Here is a 15,170-nt window from a genome sequence, read left to right as displayed (position 1 = left end):
CGGTGCACACCCACCTTCTGCTTACTCCCCAAAATTCAAAATCCTGGACACCCCATTGTAACTGGCTGTTGTGCTCCACTGAAAGAATCACCGCTCTTGTTGAGCAACACCCAGAGCCCATTACCTGAAACCTAGCATCCCCCATCTAAGATACTAACCACTTTCTTCACCGACTCCACATCATGCCCACCACTTCATCTCCTGGATCGCTACTCACCACATTCCATATGCTCTTGGTCTTACCACTGTCAGACACTACCTCTCCCAACATCTTTCAGACTCCAAACCCACCACCTCATTCCTTATACACCTTACCAACTACATAATCACTCACAATGATTTTTCCTTTGAGGGGAAGATATGCGAACAAGTCTATGGCACAGCCATGGACATTTGCATGGCATTCTCCTATGCTAAACTGTTCACAGGTCATCTAGAGGAAACCTTTGTAACCTCCCAACCTCTGGTTCAGGGTCATTGATACCTTTATGATCTGGACTCAGGGCCAAGACATCCTGTCCAAATTCCTACACAACCTCAGCACTTCTCTCCAGTCCTCTTCACCTGATCCTTCTCTATCCACTGTGCCACCTTCATGGGCATTGACCGCCACCTCTCTGACTCTCTGATCCACATTAAACCCACTAACCACCGACAATACCAGCATTTCAACATCTGCCATCCTTTCCATACCAAGAAGTCCCTTCCATACAGCTTAGCAACCCGTAAACAATGTATCTGCAGTGACAAGAACTCATTGCCCTGTATGCTGAAGGTCTCACGAGGCCTTCACAGAGAGACACTACCCCCAGACCTAGTCCGCAAACAATTTCATGTGCCATATTCTGACACATTCCCAATCCTTTCACCACACCAAAGAATCGGCTACGAAGGAGTGCCTGCCCGCCCCTCTCCCTACTCCCTCCCCCCTCCCCCCTGCCACCGGTCACCTAATATCACCGTGGACTGGAACAGCTGTACTGAATCCATCATCATGGCTTTGATTATCTCTCATCTTGCACTGAAATGAGGGACATCCTACACAAGGTCCTATCCACCCATCCTAAAGTGGTGGTCTGTTTCACACCCAATCCACACAACACGCTATTCCTTCGCTATGCCACTCCAATTCCCAAACCCTTGCCACAGGGATCATATTCCTGTGGTAGATCAAGGTGCAAGACCTGCATGATCCACCCACTTAGCACTTCCTACTCCAGTCCTATCATAAGGTTACTACCCTTACTGGAAGTCAGGCCACCTGTGAAAGTAGTCATGTCACATACCTGTTCTTCTGCTAATATTGCACAGATTTTTATGTCTGTATGACTATCAACAATCTGTCAATTAGGATGAATGGCCACTGGCATTGCAAGAACAAAGTTGACCAATCAGTGACACAACATGCAACTGAGCACAATATGTTCAGTTTCAATGACTCCTTCCCAACCCCAGCCATTGTGATTCTTTCCTCCACATCAGCTTTTCTGAACTATGCAGATGGGAGTTATCCTTACAACATGTCCTTGAGTCTTGTAATTGTCCTGGGCTCATCATCCAGTAAACCACTATCCCTGCACCCTCCATGCAACAGTTTCATCTTCCTCCATCCTGTTGCCCCCTCCCAATTAACATCTTCATGTCACCTTCAGCAGGTGCCACTACCCACTGGCTCAAGAATTATGTGGTTAAATCTATGATGCTCCTCTCAGTAGAAGTCTTGTTGCTGTATGGTACAACTGTGAAAGAAAAATACAGTATTTTCTGTTGTTGTATTAAACCATATCACGATTGTACAATCAGCAGCTTCAGAAAGTAGCAAGCCAACACATAAATGAAAACTTTACCTATTGCATACCACATGGTGAATTTTGATCTGGACTTCGTTGCACCACCCCCCCCCCCCCCCCCCCCCCCCCCTCCACTGTGAAATTTCCATACGTTAATGTATTGAAAGTATTAGATAAAATTTGGTTTCCAGTTAATCTCTATTTTTTAGTCTTCCCATGACACTATCATCACCATTCTGACTATTGTATGAATTTTTGGTTCTGCATCCAGTTTTATTAATATAAGTCACTGAATTATTAATATATATAGATCTCTGGGTGGTTTTGTTTTGCAAACTTCCTTTGAAATTATTGCAGTCACAGATTATTATACATACCTGTTACATCCACATCGTTATACCATGCTTTTTTCAGTACCTGATTCAATTTATATCTTAAATCAACTTATCTTCGCACCATTTCATTTCGCATCATTCTACAGCTGTGTTAGTTGCACAAAATATTTATATAGTTCTATTTCATGTTATTCTTGTGACCCTATAATCTCCTCTGTGCCTACATAGACCATCTGCATACTTCTAGCTCAACTTAAGACACATTATCACTGCTGTGACCTTCTCAATCACGTTAACCTCATTTGTTTTAACACAGGAGCACCCACATTCCTTTCAGACTCCACACACACCTATTCCCTTTTGGACCTCCCCTTCTGCACTGCCCAGCTTGCCTGTCATCTTGAGTGGTACGTTCTCTGTTACACTTACTCGAGTGGCTGTTTCCCGTGTGCTATCCATTTGCTGACTCCTACCCCACCTATGTCTACACCCAAATGGCAGTTTTCTAAGGCTGACTGGAGGCTTTACTCCTCCCTGGCGACCTTTCAAAAAAGAACATTTCCCCAGTGGTGATCACAAGGTAGAGCATCTTTCACACGTTATCCTTACCACCGCAGAAATTTCCATTCTTGACACTTCCTCTTTGCCATGCTGTGTCCTGGACCCTTGATGGACTGAGGCATGCTGCGACGCGCAGTACATGTGCATAGACATGCTCTCCGCATATTTAACCGTCGTCATATGATGACAAACTGCTTTCGTTGCAAACAGTTGCATGCACAGGGCCGCCGTGTTCTTCAAGATAGCAAAAAAGCTAGCTGGATTTATTTACTAGTTCTTTTTAACAGTTCCACTCCCTCTTCCATCATGCGGGCCAACCTCCAACGGCTCTCTGGAACCAAGGTCTATTCCCCAGTTTCCTGCCTGACCGTAGTAGATGATGCCCTAGCGGACCCTATTGCTATCTCCAACACCTTGGGCCTCTATCTTGCAGATATTTTGAGCTCCACTCACTATCACCCTGCCTTAGTCCATCGGAAACGTGGAGAGGCTCGAGCAAAATCCTTCTTTTCTCAGGATCGTGAGTGCAACAATGTTGCTTTTAGTATGAGGGAGCTAGATCATGCTGCCACTTCATCCCAATCCTCCTCCCAAGGGCTAGACGATGTTGGCATTCAGATGTTGCAGAACCTTTCTCTTCTGGTGGGCAGAGGGCACATCACTCAGATGCTGGCGTAAAGCCAGTCATACCCATACCTAAACAAGGTAAGGACAAACACCTTCTTTCTAGCTATTGCCCCATTTCTCTTACCAGCTGTGTTTGCAATGTAATGGAACATATGATTCATATCCGACTGGTACGGTGGCTTGAGTCTCTTAATATACTATCCATTGCACATTGTGGATTTCGAGCACAGTGTTCTGCAGTTGACCATCTTGTCACCTTGTCAACCCATGTCATGAATGGTTTTCTGTGGAAATATCAGATTATGGCTGTATTTTTTGGTTTGGAGAAAGCATATGGCACTGGCTGGTGGACTGGTATCCTCTGTAGACTCTACACATGGAGCTTTCGAGGCTGCGTGCCCTGTTTCTTTCAGGAATTTTAAAACACTGAGTTTTCAAGGTACTTACTGGTTCTCCTGTGTCGGGCCCCTCTATTCAGGAAAACATCGTGCCTCAGGGTTCCATCCTGAGTATCATCCTCTTTGCTATTGCCATTAACCCTGTCTCCTGGCAGGCATCTCTGGCTCCTTTTCGTTGACGATTTTGCCGTCTGTTGTAGTTCTCCATGGACTTGTCTCCTTGAGCGGCATTTCCAGTGTTGTCTTGATCGTACAAACTGCTAAGGATAGAAACTTGAAGTATGAAGAGGATGTGGACATTATAGTGTAGGCATTGTCCAAAATTCCACTCCTAAGGGGGGGGGGGGGATGATGATGATGATGATGATGATGATGATGATGATGATGATGATGATGATGATTTGGTTTTTGGGACGCTTAACTGTGTGCTCATCAGCGCCCGTACAAAGTCCCAATTTTTTCATACTCCAATTTTTTACGCAGTCCAGTCTAGCCACTATCACGAGTAGTGGTGGTGGTGATGGAATGATGAGGACAATGCAAACACACAGTCCCTCTGCAGAGAAAATCCCTAACCCGGATGGGAATCGAACCCGGGACCCCATGATCAAGGGGGCAGCAATGCTAGCCACGAGACCATGAGCTGCGGACAAAATAGGGGATGAAAGGCTTTTTGGAAGTATATTGCTATTAAGGGGATTTTGAAGCTAGAACTACGAAAACTGGTATTTGGTTTATCAATCAGAAAAAAAAAATGTGTTTCAGGATTCTTGGGAATTCAACTGCTAAGGCGGTAAAATACTGGGTGAAAGTTATTTTGAAAATAAAGAACTACTAAAGGTTTTTTAAGGCTACATGTATGACAATGGGTATTTGTCTTCTTGATTAGAAATTAAAAAATATGTGTTTTAGTGTTTCTGGAAATTCAACCCCATTGGGGATGAAAATTTTTAAGAAAATGTTTTGTTACATTAAAAAAAAATTAAATTAAATTTATGAAAATTGGTATTTCACATCTTGGTTAGATATAAAGAAATATTTATTAGGCGATGAAAGTTGCTATAGAAATATCTCTGCAAGAACGCAAAAGGCATTGTTAACAAAAACTTTAGATTCCAGCTACCAGAATCGCTTTTTTATTTGAAGTCCATTTAGAAAATACCATGCTTATATGGCCTTAATTAGCATGAAAATCTTAGAAGGTGTTGCAATTTGTGAACAGCATGAAAATCACAGTAAATAAAAACAGGAAAAAAAATCTCTGCAGAGTATACAGTCAACACAAGTGAACAATGGGCATTAAGCTAGTTTATATGTATATAGATTATTGTACAATCAGAGATTATTGAATAAGAAATGGCTTCTCTCAGGTAATGGCTACAATTGAGACAACTTGTAGTTCAGTCGACTTGTGATGCATTTTGTTAGGTTTCATTGAGGCTTATTCCCTTATTTTAGTCTGTGGTTTTATTGTGCACAGGAGAAACCATCTGCTGCAACTAACTTGAGTAAATCTGAAGGTGTACCAGGCAGTGGACAACAGCAACAAGTTTCTGAAGGCAGAGCTGCGAGGTATAGCTCCCAGGCACAGCAGCAGAATCAGCAGCAACCTACTGTTGCAAATTCCCATGTTTGTGTCAAGTTGTGTGCACTTATCAAGGCCCAGCTTGTACAAGCCCATGCTGAAGTTACACGGAGGTTTGGTGGTAATCAGGTAGGTAATAGTGACTTCCTCAACTGTTTCTTCTTGTTTATTTTGCCATTTTTCTTTCAATAATGAGAAAAGTCCATGTAAAAACTGTTTTCACTGTCTTAAATTAACTGCATCCCTTTGTTGACAGAAATAGGTTTCATTTCCTTACTTCCGCTTTTATGAATTTAATAGTAGAGTTACAGGTTACATTAAGTGGAGAACTACAGTTAGATTTCATATTCTGTCATGAATTTCAATTGTTTGTCCTTCTCTTTGGCAGGTAAATAAAATCTTAATTCTCTATATTGTTGAACTAAATATGGGGCATACCCATCAGATGGCAGATCTGGAGCTGTTGGAGTGTGTCTGTTTGAAACATAAAAGGCAAAATTGACAGCTCTGTTCTTTTTCCACTTTTGGTGAAGGCATATGGGTGCCTCCCTTCTGTCTCTTGATACATTCGTAGTGTACATATTTGCATCCAGGACCAGTTCAAGAACATTTTTCCACACAAGTGACTTCTTAATGCCCCTACCCCCCTCCCACCCTTGTGCACTTTCACCAGAGTCAGTTTTCACTATTAATTGTGATACATGCCATACGCAAATCTTGCACGTGTGCTTGGCACCTGAACTTTGGTTGGGCCTTAAATCAACCCTGATCACCTCAGAGAAATCCGCTGTTAAAGTTCCAAGAACATATGTTGCTAGAAGAATCAACCACTAGTTTGCAGCTTCCTCCTATAACTCACAAAAAGAATTGTAGATAAAATTAGCAATGTAAGGAAAAGATAGATTGCTACTTACCGAAAAGATGTCACATTAAGTTGCAGACAGGCACAACTAAAAGGCACTTACCCATTAGCTTTCAGCTACAGCCTTTGTCAAAAAAGGGAACACCATACACATTCATTGACACAAGTAAGCACATCTCGCACACGTGACCACCAGCTCGGGCATGTCTGCATTTTGGTCTAACATGTAGTAACTAACCATTTTAACTACTGATTAATGGCGGAATGACACAGTGACAGTACTGAGTGAATAGCAGCTACATACTGTGACTTTATACATGAAGATGCACTTATTAAAAAAATTATAAATTAGCAGAATACTAAGCTGTTCTGTTTCAGATGTTACCATAAAGAAAAGGAAATTAAAATGAACATGGATGCGATAGTTTGTTTAATTAAGAGCCATATAACTACCAAATGACAAAACAGTCTGTACTGTTTAATGTGCACGGGGATTGCAAATGTATGTTAAGAATTTTCAAGTACGTGAACTCTTTTAATCTGAATAATTAAAAAATTAACAGATTATTTAAGTATATATTTTAGAGCTACAAAACTATGGCACTGGATTTTAAACGAATGACATTTTGATATTGGAACACTCTAGAACACACAGATTTTAAATGTGAATAATTTTTCTTGGATTAAATTTACAGGAAAAGTAAGATGTTTGCTTGAAAGAGGAGAATGAGGACTATTTTGACGTAGAAATATTCAATTGTTAGCGTAAATGAATTTTAAAGATAGTGCGTTTTGCAGCTATAGTGAATCGTAAATATTTCGTTAATCAAAATGCTTCTATAAGAACTAAATGTACTGTTGTCATCAATAATCAGTAAATTATACAGTGAATAATGAAATTTAATAAAGGTTGCTGCAGAAAAAAATTAGGTACTTCATGTAACTAACATATATGCACTACTATTGAAAAAAAGACCAGAAAAGGGGAAAAAATAATATTATTGGTATTATGAGAGATATAAATACAAGTACGATAATCCCACACACCTTGCTCTGTAAAATTTTAGTGAATTGGCCACATATTAGTTTACTAAAATTCATGACCAGTTTCAGCTTTGCAGCCATTGTCATATCAAACAAGTACAGCAATTACATGTTGGCACATACTCAGTTGACTATGTGCATGTTTGATGCTGTACTCAATATATTTGATAGTGGCTGCGAAGCCAAAACAGTCATGAAGAGTAATATACTAACAATATGACTAAAATGTCGGCTTCCATAATTTAATCTATTTCAGTTTGAATTTGTGAGCAAGTACTACTGACACATCAGTCTGAGGAGCTAAATGGTACAGTTATTTTCTCACACTTTTTTCCCATGCCCTCCTGTCTCATCTAGTTGGTTCTTAGCTGAAACCAACATACCTCCTGCCATAGTACAATCAGTGAGCCTGAGCATAAAGTGGTGATAACACTCCTGCACAATGTTAGAAACAGTGCTTGCATTGAACGTGGGAAACACTGTACACAAATGATCTGGTGAATAACATTAGGAGCTCTTTTAGATTATTCACAAATCATGCAATGCCAGAAAATTGTAGTACACTGTAGGAAGACTTGGAAAAGCTAAACAGTTGCAGAAATTGGCAGCAGATCTCATATAAACAGAGATATCAAATTGTGCATACCTTGGTAGGATTACCCACCAAATTACCATCCAAATCAGTTGCAGTAGTACAAGGTTTCTTGAAATCCCCTTGACTTAGGTTTCGGCATCTTTAATAATTTCTTCTTCAGAAGAATCAATGATTAAAACCTCAAATGGTTAGTTATGTACGAAAGTAAAAACAAATCGTTAACCTATTGAAATTATAGGTGTGGGAGAGCCGGGAGGAAACCGGGAAAAACCCGGTAATTTTTTAGAATTCCGGAAACTTTTCCTTGTTTTAGTTACCAATTAAATTTTTGTGCTTTTGACTGGTAAGAACCAATACTTTAACGAAGGATATTACTGTATCCCGCTTCTGCAGAATAATGCTGCAGCAAAAAAACATGAACGAGAGAAAAAAAACGAAAATAAAACTTAAGTCGCAAAGGAAATGCGCCATATACAACAAAAAAACACAGTGCTCATACAAGCGTGTGCCAACCAAAGTGTGTCAAAGGCTTTAAGAAGAATATGCAGTGCTTCCAAACAACAAATTGCCTCTGATGAGCGTGACATGACAGCTGTTTACATTTGATTCATTTGAGCAGTTGCGGGCGGGCTCTTGCGCATGCGCAGTTGAGTCGCCTGTGAGTAGTACGTTCTCCCGCTTCTGGTCACAGATGTATGGCTGGGCGCCACTATCTAATTCCTCCGGTTCGGAAACATTGTAGATCCAGGGCTGATGCATAGAGCAGTCTTGAGTTGTAGTGAGGAGGTGGGTAGTCTCCACGTGACCTGTGTTTACGTTTAGTGATTTTGCTGTTTCCTCTTCGTTTATTGCTCTCACATTAAATGAAAACAAAAATCGGATTTCTGTGGCCGGGAGCTACCAGAGGAATTAAAATACGTGTGCATAATTACGGAAGGCTAAAATATGTTACTAGTTTCAGGTTTTATTTCCACCTTTCTGACAGTCAAGCGTTAATAACCTTGCAGAACAATGAAGCTATTTTTGTTGGTTTGCTAAAGAGATTTGGCTTTTATTAATATTTTGCGCTGAGGCAGTCAATTTATTTGAAACGAAGTGTTTAATTTCACACTGTTGGCTAGTTTCAACTGTTCCCTTCATTTCAAGTGCACGTTTTCCATCTTCTGGCTCGTATGGCATTATACCATAATAAAGACCCAAACACGAGATAATACAGTACCGGTACTTCAGAAAATCTACATCTGAATCTGGACATACGATTGTGACTTTAAGCCGAATTATGGATTTTAGTATAGTTCACAAAGTTCCGATGCTCCTGAAGTATTCTTTGATGTCTTGTTTCTTTTATGTAATAATGCAAGATCTTTTAATGTTTTACACGTACGAACATGCGGGCTTCCTGCGTCACAGTATCTGCACAGGCGCAGTGACGCCTATCTGGCGCTCTCTGACAACTGCTGAAACAAACCAATTTCTAGCAGGTCACGGGAAAATATTGCGAATGGTGGTTGGAAAAGTGTTAATTTCAAAGTAAATTTCCTTTTACGCAAGATGAACTATGTGTGAGAATGTACGACGAATTTCTTAAATCACAGAGCGTTTGACTCTCATTTAAAAATCAACTCTTTTAGGATGACCATGTAGAAGAATTTCGAGCCCAGACATTTACGTCGTTATTAAAAATTTTACTGGCACATTTGTGTCATGTATCTTACAGTGTAACACGCGCAAAATGATCAGCATTATATGTGGAAGCTTAGCTTCTCTTGCAGCTTATTAATCTTGGAGACCAATATTATTTGTGAAAGCTTTGTTTTTCTTCTAGCAAAACTATGTATATTAATTTAAACCATAACTTTTCTTTTCGTGTGTCCGCGCTACTTAAGAGTGATCTTGCTATTGGTTGACTACACAACATGTCCTGTGCTGTCATCAGCTGTCGAGGTCACGTGGCATGAGCTATGACTGGCTTACAAAAGCACGTCGCAATCTCGATTTCATTGCTTTGGAAAGTAACATGCAGTGTTTGGTGGGTTTCGTTTCCTAAAGTGCCGGCAAATTCTGTGTCTCTGTAGAAAACCATAAACATTCTAAGGATTGATAAGTTTTACAGTGCTGAGGAAAAGTATACTGTCATTTAACACGGAAAAAGTGTATTTTCACCCGGGAGAAAGTGTATTTTCAACCGGGAAATCCAGGAATAATCCGGGAATTTTTTTTCCTTGGCCACGTATACACCCTGTTTATAAAAATACCTCAAAAGCAGATTTATTGTTAGTCTCTTCAAAATTTTATATGCTTGAACGCAGATGGTCAGTCCAGAAAACTTTAAACAACCCACCAATCAATAATATTGACAGTAAACAATATGTACAAAGAATTTCAAGATTTTAAAGTATGACCTTTTCTCCTTAAAACAAATAATTGCAACTCATAATTGAATGGCTTTCAGACACTTCAAGTAAGAAGTAACTATTTGACCATTGCAAACAAGAGCACTTGACTTTATGAAACAATTCTGGATACACAGCAGTGCAAACAGTTTAAGCCAGTTTCTTGTATTCTACCTGCACTTAGTAATTCAACAGGTAGTTCATAAACACCTCCTCGGTTTACGAGAAGCAACAGGGTCACCCCACTTAATAATAGTTGAATTATAAAAAATTCGGTTATCATCCACCCAATTAAATCTTTGCGTAATGATTGAGTAAAATGATCTTCCTTTAATGCACAAAACATCTATAAAGTACAGTAAAACTGCAGCAGCAGCACATAATAGTTCTTTAAGTAATCGTACCTTACTAAATTACAGCCAACTGAAGTTCAGACATTTCTTAACGAATGAAAGATACTTGAACAGTGGACAAATTAGTAATATCAAATGACTTACACCAACCTGCTGTTTCATAACATATATGCTCAGTAGTGCAGTCAGCCACAGAATAGTATATAATAGCTTAACTGTAGTCCTATTTGTACTGTAACCAGACTGTAGCACAATGCTTTAAATGGCCTTTTAGCCACCAAACTGACAATTAATCACTGCTGTTTGTGAACACATCCGTGCTTGCACTGCAACACACATTTTTGCAGGAGATTAATTAAAATTATAGGGAATTGGTTAGCATCCTATATTTTGTGTCTTTTAATGGGGCATTAATTTGAAAGTGAATAATTATCCCTTTGTTGTTCATTTTCTGCATTTGTTAAGTAATAATGTGGATTGTTAAGATCTCTTCAGTGTTTAAATATGGAAGACTGAAATATGTGTAAATGACCAGTCACGTGTCATCTAGAAAGTCAGTGAAAGGTGAACACGAAAGCTCAATATAACATACAAGCCCCCCCTGCGGGTTCGGGGGTAAGAATAGGCCCGCAGTATTCCTGCCTGTCGTAAGAGGCGACTAAAAGGAGTCTCAACCTTTTCGGCCTTATGTGATGGTCCCCTCTCGGGTTTGACCTCCATCTTTCTAAATTGTTCCGAAGAGCGAGCCAATTGGGGAAGGGCGCCTTACATGGTGCACTGTATCTGTCGTGCATTGAGACCTTTAGCTGGCTTTCTTGTCGTTGCAATGGTGTCCCGCTCATTTTCCATCTCTTGGGAGAGGATACGTCCCTGGGTGCGATTACCATGCTGCACTGTGCAGTGTTGCTTTTAGCTGCGACGACGACCTTATACGTTTTTGCACCTAAGATCCAGCACGGTAGCCAGTCCGTTGTGGTGGGGCCGCCATGTACCCTGTTGGTTGTAGCCCCCTGACAGCACAGGGATCGCTCTACTGATGCCTGCGCCGTTTACTCCCCATGTATGCCAAGGAGTAGATGCCCATCTCCCTGGGGCATCAGGACTCCCGGCAATGGCCGTCCTGCCAGGTGGCTCTTGCTGTGGCTGGGTGGCGCCCATGGGGAGGGCCCTTGGTCGGAGTAGGTGGCATCAGGGCGGATGTCCCGCAATGAAGCGTGGTACATCATCTCTTGCTGGTGGCCAGCCACCAGCAATCCCTAAGCGTTCAAGGGCTCATTTTAAAGCTAACGTTTATGACCCCAAATCGTTCCCATCCTTGGCCACACCATGGGAGGAATGAAAGGCAATGAATGACAGTGACATGTATTCGCCCAGGTATCTCGTCTGTACCAGAGCTGATGGGGAATCCTTTGTATCTGTGAAGCCTCAGTTCTTTGTAGAGCATTTGGGGGACAAGTTTGGGGAGGTGGAGGGCTTGTCTAAAATGCGCTCTGGGTCAGTTTTGATAAAAACAGCATCCTCCGCCCAGTCACGCAGGTTGCTTGCTTGTGACAAGTTGGGGGATGTTAACATTACCATCACACCGCATAAGAGTTTAAATATGGTCCAGGGTGTTACTTTCCATAGGGACCTCCTTTTGCAGTCTGATGACGAGCTGCGCGCCAACTTAGAACGTAGAGGTGTTCATTTCGTCCGGCGCGTTCATCGGGGTCCGAGGGACAGTCAGGTTGTTACCGGTGCCTTCATCTTGGCCTTCGAGGGTGATACATTACCGAAGAAGGTCAAGGTGATGGTCTACCGTTGTGACGTCAAGCCCTATATCCGTCCCCCGGTGCGGTGCTTTAAGTGCTGGAAGTTCGGCCATATGTCTTCCCGCTGTACTTCCAACCTCACATGTCGAGATTGCGGACGCCCATCTCATCCCGATACTCCATGTGCTCCGCCTCCCATCTGTGTCAACTGTGGAGAGCCTCATTCACCTTGCTCGCCAGACTGCAGGATCTTACAGAAAGAACGCAAAATCATGGAATATAAGACCCTGGACCAACTGACTTACACTGAGGCTAAGCGGAAATTTGAATGGCTACATCCCGTGCGCATGATGTCATCTTATGCCTCCACTTTCACTCCTGCTCCAGCTCCTTTAGCTGCACCACAGACAGTCAGCTCTCAGCGTCAGAGGACCTCACCTGCCCCCTTGACAATGGGGGCCTCTTCTCTTGCTGTTGCTCCCACACTATCTACCTCTGGAGCAGCACCCACTAAACCACTGGGGACACCAGTCCCCACTTCTAAGCCGGAGAAGCGTAAGTCTTCTTCGGCTTCTCTCGCTCGAAAGGGATCCCTTGGGTCCCTCCCTTCCCAGGTTCCCACCAGTGGCACAGCAGACACCAACCAGTGGCTGAAGAAGCCACAGGTCGCTGGTCGTCGAGCTTCGCGATCATCTTCGGTTCCGGAGACTGACACCATTAAGCCCTCTCAACAACGGAAACTGAAGGAACAGCGAGAGAAAACGACATTGAAGCCCCGTAAGACCAAGGCATCTGCTGGCTTCTACTCCACTGCTACCTACAAGCTCTGCGTCTGAGGATGAGATGGAGATTCTTGCGTCCGCTGAGGACTTCGATCTCGCCAGTCCCTCAGACGCAATGGATAGCATTTGCACGGGTGGTCCATCGGAGGCAGCAGGTGACCCAGCGGCGTAATCTGCCTTCCCAGTCCCATCACGCCTTTCTCGGACATGGACAATATCCTCCTCCAGTGGAACTGCAGCGGTTTCTTCCATCATCCAGCTGAGCTCTGCCAACTTATCAGCCTTCACCCTTTCTTCTGCATTGCTCTTCAGAAAACTTGGTTTCCAGCAATGCGAACCCCTGCCCTCTGTGGCTATCGGCGTTATTATAAGAACTGAGCAGCTTATGAAAGGGTGTCTGGTGGCGTCTGCATCTATGTCCTTAACTCTCTTCACAGCGAGTCTGTCCCTCTACAAACAGCTTTAGAGGCTGTTGCTGTTAGGGTGTGGACGCCACAGGCTATTACCGTCTGCAGTCTTTACCTTCCACCGGATGGTGATGTCACGCAGCATGAGCTGGCTGCACTGCTAGCCAAATTGCCGTCACCTTTCTTATTACTGGGCGACTTCAACACCCATAACCCTCTGTGGGGTGGGTCAGTGGCAACAGGTGGAGGTGCCACCATTGAGCATTTATTGGCACAGCTCGACCTTTCACTTTTAAATGATGGTTCCTTCACACACTTCAGTGTGGCGCATGGCACGTACTCCGCCATTGACCTTTCGATCTGTAGCCCTCGCCTCTTACCGTCCATCCAATGGAGTGTGCATGACGACTTGTGTGGCAGTGACCACTTTCCGATCCTTCTGTCACTGCCACAACGTCACTCTTCTGGGCGCCCCAGCAGATGGGCTATGAATAAGGCTGACTGGGACTTGTTCTCCTCCATTGCCGCTATTGAGCCTCTCTCTAATGACGACATTGACGCGGTGGTTCACTCAGTCACCACCAGCATCGTTACTGCCGCAGAATCTGCCATTCCCAGTTCTTCTGGGTCCCCTCAGCGGTGGACTGTGCCTTGGTGGTCGCCTGAGATCGCTGAGGCGATTAAAGATCGCCGGCGGGCGCTACAGTGTCACAGGCGACATCCCTGCATTGAACACCTCATCACCTTCAAACAGCTGCGTGCGCGGGCCCGCTGCCTTATCTGCCAAAGCAAGCAGGAGTGCTGGGAGCGGTATGTGTCCACCATTGGCCTCAATGTCTCTCCATCGCAGGTCTGGGCCAAGATCCGATGCCTCTATGGCTATCTGACCCCTGTCAGCGTCCCTGCGCTCTCACTGAATGGAGCAGTTTGTACAGACTCTGACGAACTTGCCAACAGCTTGGCAGAGCATTTTGCTCTTAGTTCCGCTTCTTCCAATTACCCACTGGCCTTCCGCTCCATTAAAGAGTGGATGGAACGTCGGAGCCTTTCTTTTCGCACCCACCATTCTGAATCCTACAATGCTCCATTCAGTGAGTGGGAATTTCACAGTGCTCTTGCCGCTTGCCCTGATACCGCTCCTGGGCCAGATCGCATTCACTGTCAGATGCTGAAACACCTTTCAGCAAACGACGCCTCCTCGACGTTTAGAACCGTCTCTGGGTCGAGGGTGAGTTTCCGTCGCAATGGCGGGAAAGCATTGTCATCCCCATTTTGAAACCGGGCAAGAGCCCTTTGGAGCTGGACAGCTACCGTCCCATTAGCCTCACCAACGTTCTTTGCAAGTTGCTTGAACGGATTCTTTGCAAGTTGCTTGAACGGATGGTGAGCTGGCGGTTGAACTGGGTACTGGAGTCACGGGGCCTTCTGGCTCCATCTCAGGGTCGGTTCCGTAAAGGCCGCTCCGCCGCCGACAATCTGGTGAGCCTGGAATCGGCCATCCGTACTGCCTTTGCCCGCCGTCAGCACCTGGTCGCTGTCTTTTTCGACATGCGGAAGGCGTACGATACGACATGGCGTCGTCACATCCTGAAGGCGTACGATACGACATGGCGTCATCACATCCTTTCTACGCTTCATGGATGGGGTCTTCGGGGCCCTCTGCCGATCTTTATCCGCAATTTTCTGT

General features: G+C 43.6%; 1 protein-coding gene across 4 annotated transcripts in view; it reads left to right on the top strand.

The window, feature by feature from the left end:
• Nucleotides 1–15,170, top strand: part of LOC126162157 ((E3-independent) E2 ubiquitin-conjugating enzyme UBE2O) — a 227,908-nt gene that overhangs the window by 180,750 nt on the left and 31,988 nt on the right. For all 4 annotated transcript variants that reach the window (XM_049918460.1, XM_049918459.1, XM_049918463.1 and 1 more), the window contains one exon: nt 5,192–5,425. In XM_049918460.1, the coding sequence (XP_049774417.1) occupies nt 5,192–5,425 (234 nt within the window). The remainder of the gene's footprint in view (nt 1–5,191; nt 5,426–15,170) is intronic.

The sequence above is a fragment of the Schistocerca cancellata genome, chromosome 2 (genome assembly GCF_023864275.1).
Source record: "Schistocerca cancellata isolate TAMUIC-IGC-003103 chromosome 2, iqSchCanc2.1, whole genome shotgun sequence".
NCBI classification, from domain to species: Eukaryota; Metazoa; Arthropoda; class Insecta; order Orthoptera; family Acrididae; genus Schistocerca; species Schistocerca cancellata.
Note: the sequence above shows the minus strand (reverse complement) of the source record. Positions and strands in the feature narration are given on the sequence as shown.